Source organism: Nicotiana tabacum, chromosome 2 (assembly GCF_000715075.1).
Source record: "Nicotiana tabacum cultivar K326 chromosome 2, ASM71507v2, whole genome shotgun sequence".
NCBI lineage: Eukaryota > Viridiplantae > Streptophyta > Magnoliopsida > Solanales > Solanaceae > Nicotiana > Nicotiana tabacum.
In genome coordinates this window covers 49,454,222-49,460,244 of record NC_134081.1, presented here as the reverse complement: position 1 = coordinate 49,460,244, position 6,023 = coordinate 49,454,222, and the positions used below count along the sequence as shown (strand labels likewise).

General features: G+C 39.3%; 1 protein-coding gene across 1 annotated transcript; it reads right to left on the bottom strand.

Annotated features, from left to right (window-relative positions):
• Window positions 1-4,347: 4,347 nt before the first annotated feature.
• LOC107808964 (uncharacterized) lies at window positions 4,348-4,878 on the bottom strand. Its single transcript, XM_016633528.2, has one exon. It carries the CDS (start codon window positions 4,876-4,878, stop codon window positions 4,348-4,350), a length of 531 nt encoding a protein of 176 aa, XP_016489014.2.
• Window positions 4,879-6,023: the final 1,145 nt, after the last annotated feature.

The window sequence follows — 6,023 nt, the reverse complement described above, 5'->3', positions numbered from 1 at the left end:
TACGATCGCAGAATGGACTGCAGAAATGCCCTGCACTTCCAAAAATTTTCTTCAACTCCCCAACGCACTGTTCAACCCAAAAAGTTTGAACCACGAAACCCCGGGTTTTAGGTAAAACTTTACGGGGCATTACACGCACACCCCCAATACCCTGAGGCTTAGTGGTGAGCTACTTTCTGAGTCCGTTCTGCAGCACCCAGAGTCTCTCTTTTGCATTTCTTTCTGTCTACTCTATTTCAGACAGTAGTTTAGTTTTTTGTATATTCTACTAGTAGCTCATATACTTGTGACACCAGGTCTTAGAAACATGCTAGTAGACATTTGATGGCTTTTGAGTATTTGTTACACCACACTTGCTCTTATATTTTTTTACGCTTTATTTTATTAAAATTTTCACCTCTTATTTACTTAATAAATAAAAGTAAACTATTTCGAAATTGGTAAAAAGAATAAACACATGGCTAGTTCACCATTGGCTTGCCTACTGGCGACTTTGGGCGCCATCACAGCGTATAGGAGGAATTGGGTCGTGACAGTAAGATACCTTAAAATAGTAAAAAAGTTAAATAGCATAAACATATAATAGGAGTACAACCAATACCGTCTAAATCTATCTCCAGAATCTGGTGTCACAAGTTCATGAGCCACTAATAATGCTAAAGAAAAGTTTGAAATGAAAATACAATACTGTCTGGAACAATAAACAATAGATAAAGATAGGAAGGGGACTCCAGGGCATACGATAGCCAAGCAGCACTACCTCAAGTCTCCTAAAAAAAGGGTCTATGCTATCACCTCTGAACGCTGCTGGGACCAACACCGGGATTTGCACATGAAGAGCAGAAGTATAGTATGAGTACAACCGGCCCCATGTATTTAGTAAGTATCAAACCTAACCTCGGTGATGTGGTGATGAGGCTATGACAAGACACTCATTATAAACATGTACGAGTAGTAAGCAGAGAAGCAATAATAAGATAGAGAAAACGAATAACTACATAATAAACGAAACAAGAGAGTAAATGACAAAGGACCCTAGAATATCATCACATCACAGTATTACAACAAAATACGATAGCAGAGTATAACCACCAAGAATAACCACAATTCATCTTCTACGTTGCGATGCGCCAACCCGATCCACATACCAATACCAATACCGGTGTGTATATAACGCCGTAACCTTTTTCCATATATATATATATATATATATATATATATATATATATATATATATATATATATATATTCTATTTTGAAGGTATCATGATCCATATATATAATAATACTATTGCAGCGTGTAACCTGATCCACATATAAAATAATACTGTTGCGGCGTGCAAACCTATCCAATATATATAATAATATTTTTGTGGCATGCAATCCGATCCCATATATCAATAACAACCAAATACGGGTAATCTCACAATATGACATAAAAGAAAGTAAAACGCACAATTCGCCAAGGCACATCCGATGTAACAAAGTAGAGTGAAACAGGAAACAAGCAAAGGCAATAAGGCATGTAAAGGCATGAAATAGTAGAAGCATCTATCTAATACAGGTAAGAGAATATAACAAGTAAAGGGGTATAATAAATAAAGGCATGAATAAATGGAAGCATGTAACAATTAAAGACAAGTAACAAGTGAAGGCATGTATATAACTGGTAAAGACATGAATCACGTAAAAGCACATAAGAGGTAAAAACATGGATTAGATGAAGACATGATATAATTAAAGACATGCAACAAAGTAGTATACCCTGCATGCTTGAACCCATGACAATGTATAAACACCCGTCATCTCGCATATCAAGTCCTAATTCCCTCAAATCAAGGTTAACCACGACACTTACCTTTTTCCGGAACAAAGTTCACAATTCAACACAGCTTTCCCTTTAGAACAAGCCTCCAAACCACTAGAATCTAGTCAATTATTGTTCAAACAAGTCAAAACAAGTTTTAGAAACTACACTCGTACGAAAAAGTTTCGATCTTTAAGATATTTTAAAAAGTCAATAAAACGTCAATCGGGCCCACATGGTCGAAATTCGAAATTAAGACCAAATCTCGATTACCCATTCACCCCTGAGCCTGAATATGTGATTTTTTTTTCAAAATTCGACCTCAATTTGAGGTCTAAATCTCAATTTTACAAAATTCCTTGTTTCTACCCAGAACCCCCAATTTCTACTCAATAAATCGTAGATTTGACAATGAAATTCATAAAAAGTAATGGAAATTAAATGGAAACAAGTTAAAGTTACTAACCAATAAAGTTGGGAAGAAATTGCTCTTCCAAAATTGCGTTTATGGAGTCTAGATCTCAAAAATGGTGTAAAATGATATAAGACCCGAAATCCCCACATTTTACCCAGTTGTAGGTATCACAACTGCGAACTCTTGTTTGCAATTTCAGCGTCTGCCAATGCAGACCACTGATCACAAATGGGATCAGTGCGTGAGCCTCTCAGTTTTCGCAAATGTGACGAATCCTTCGCACTTGCGAAGGTCCAGACCCTTGCAAAAGCAAACAAAGCTACGCATATGCGAAGCTATCCGACCATAGCCTAGTGTCTCAAATGCAATACAAATCTCGTAATTGTGGTAACAACCCATCCGCAAATGCGACACATGCTTCACAAAAGCGAAGTGCCTAGCCCCATCTCATATCGCAAATGCGAGCATTGTCTCGCAAATGCGAGGCTCATATTTGCGAGTAGAACTTTTCAAATGTGAGGCTCACACTTGTGAGTAGAACCTTGCAAATGCGAGATTAGCAGATTAACAACACCAACAACACACTGTCATACCAAATAAGTTCGCAACCTATCCAAAAGTCACCCAAGCCCATCGGGCTCCAATTTGAACATTCACAGAAGTGTAATAATATTATAAAAACTTGCTTGCAAGCTCAAAGCATCAAAATAACATAAAAATCAAGAATCGATCATTAAAACTCAAGATTTTCAAAGTTAAACTCAATTTTATAACTTTCCACATAAAGTGCCGAAGCAGCCTTGGGTCACCCGGGACCCTAACCAAACCTGTGTACAAGTCTAAAATCATCATATGAACCTACCGGAACTGTCAAAATACCAATTCGAGGTTATTTACCAAAAGTATTGACCGTGGTCAACTCTTGCTTTTTCAAAGTCAAAAATCATATTTTCTTTACAAATTCTCCTTTAATCTTTCCAGAAATTGACAAGGATCACGCACGCAAGTCATAAATCATTAAATTGAGCTACGAAAAGTCTCGAAATACAGAAAGGAGATCTAGTATAATGACCTATCGGGGCGTTACATTCTCCACCTCTAAAAAAAATATCCGTCCTTAAACGGACATAGAAATGTACCTGGACTGGTAAAAAGATACAGTTATCTGCTTCTCATGATGGAATCGAACTCCTAAGTAGCCTTCTCAATCAACTGACCTCTCTAACTCACTTTCACAGAAGGAATATCCTTAGATCTTAATTTTCGAACTTGCCGGTCTAAAATGGCTACCGCCTCTTCATCATAGGTCAAGTTCTTGTCAAACTGCACCGTGCTGAAGTCCAAAACATGTGAGCTATCCTCATGGTACTTCCAAAGTATAGAAACGTGAAATACCAAATGTACACCGCTAGGCTAAGAGGCAATGCAAGCCTATAAGCAACCTCCACAACTCTCTCCAAGATATCAAACAGGCCAATAATCCTCGAGCTCAACTTGCCTTCTTCTCAAATCACATCACGGCCTTCATAGGTGAAACTCGGAGAAGAACCTTCTCACCATCCATGTAAGCCACATCCCTAACCTTCCTATCCACATAATTATTTTTCCTGGACAGTGCTATACGAAGCCGCTCCTGAATCAATTTCACCTTTTCCAAAGCATCATGAACCAAGTCTATCCCCAACAATCTAGCCTCACTAGGCTAAAACCATCCAATTGGAGAGAACTTTCGCCTCCCATATAAGGCCTCATACGGAGCCATCTAGATACTTGATTGATAATTATTGTTGTACAAAAACTCCGCTAGAGGAATATACTGGTCTGACTGACCCCTGAAGTCAATAGAGCATCCCCTCAACATGTCCTCTAAAATCTGAATAGTCAGCTTGGACTACCTGTCCTTCTAAGGGTGATATGTGCTCAACTCAACCCGCGTGCCATACACACGCTACACATATTTCAAAAAGTATAAAGTGAACTACGTGACACGATCTAAAATGATAGAAATGGGAACACCGTGCTGGCGCATTATCTCCCCGATATAAATCTGAGTCGACCACTCAAAAGAATAGGAAGTCATCACCGGAATGAAGTGCGCGAACTTAGTCAAATAGTCCACACTAACCTAAACATTATCGTACTTCCTAAAGGTCTGTGGAAAGTCTACCACGAAGTCCACAGTGATGCGCTCCCACTTCCACTCTGGTATCACTAACTTGTGAGTCAACCCACTCGGTTTCTGATGTTCATACTTCACCTGTTGACAATTCAAACGCTGGGAGACATATCCAACAATGACTTTCTTCATCTTTCGCCACCAATAATGCTGCTTCAAGTAAAGATACATCTTCGTGACATATGAAAGAATGGAATACCTCAAACTATGAGCCTCGTCAAGGATCAACTCTCTCAACCCATCAACATTCGAAACACAAATCTGACCTTGAAGCCGCAGAACACCATCATCCCCAATCAAGAACTTCTTGGCACCAGCCCGCTGCACCGTGTCTTTCAAAACCAAAAAGTGGGTGCTATCAAACTGACGAGCCTTGATGCTGTCCACCAAAGATGACTGCTCTACAACACAAGCGAGATTTCTACTAGGCTTCGAAAAATCCAACCTCACAAACTTGTTAGCCAAGGCATGAACATCCATGGCCAATGGTCTCTCTAATGTCGGTATAAATTCAAGCTACCCATGCTTTCCGCCTTCTTACTCGAGGCATAGGCCACCACATTGGTCTTCCGCGGATGATATCGTATGGTGATAACATAGTCTTTCAATAACTCTAACCATCTCCGCTACCTCAAATCAAGATCCTTTTGCTTGTATAGATGCCGGAGACTCCAATGGTTAGTATAGACATCACATGGCACACCATATAGATAGTGCCTTCAAACCTTGAGTGCGTCAACAATGGCTGCAAACTCCAAATCATGCACATGGTAATTCTTCTCATGGACCTTCAACTGGCGGGATACGTAGGCAATCTCCATTCTATCCTACATCAATACCATATTAAGTCCAATACACGATGCATGACAATACACAATGCAAGACCCCGAACTCATGGGCAATAACAGTACCATCTATAAAAAGCACCCTTTTGGGTCAACTTGTCAATGGGGCTTAGATAGATGAAAACCCTTTTATGAAACATTGATAGTACCCCGCCAAACCCAAGAAGCTCCGAATCTATGTAGCTGAAGTAAGTCTAGGCCAATTGTGAGTTGCCTCTATCTTCATAGGATCTATCTTGATAACCTTAGAAGACACAACATGACCCAAAAAGGCGACTAAGTCCAACTAGAACAAACACTTTGAAAACTTGGCATATAGTTGATGATCCTTCAAAGTCTAAAGTACAATCCATAGGTGATGCTCATGCTCCTTACTACTAAGAGAGTACTAATATCATCAATGAAGACAATGAAGACAATCATGAAGGAATACTAATAAGGCTTGAACACTCGGTTCATTAAATCCATCGAGGATGCTGGAGCATTATTCAAGCCTAATGATATCACTAAGAACTCATAATGACCATGACGAGTCCTAAAAGATATCATAGGGACATCCGATGGCCTAATCTTCACCTTATGGTAGCCAGATCTCAAATCAATCTTGAAAAATACCTTGGTACCCTGAAGTTGGTCAAATAAATCATCAATCCTCGGCAATGGATACTTGTTCTTGATAGTCACTTTGTTCAACTACCGAGTCAATGTACATCTTCATCTATCCGTACTTTTCCTTAACAAATAACACCGGCGAACCCCAACGTGAAATACTTGGTCTAA

Bases quoted from the DNA above. Each gene is read 5' to 3' on its own strand.
- LOC107808964 (XM_016633528.2), bottom strand. From the start codon at position 4,878: ATGGATGTTCATGCCTTGGCTAACAAGTTTGTGAGGTTGGATTTTTCG.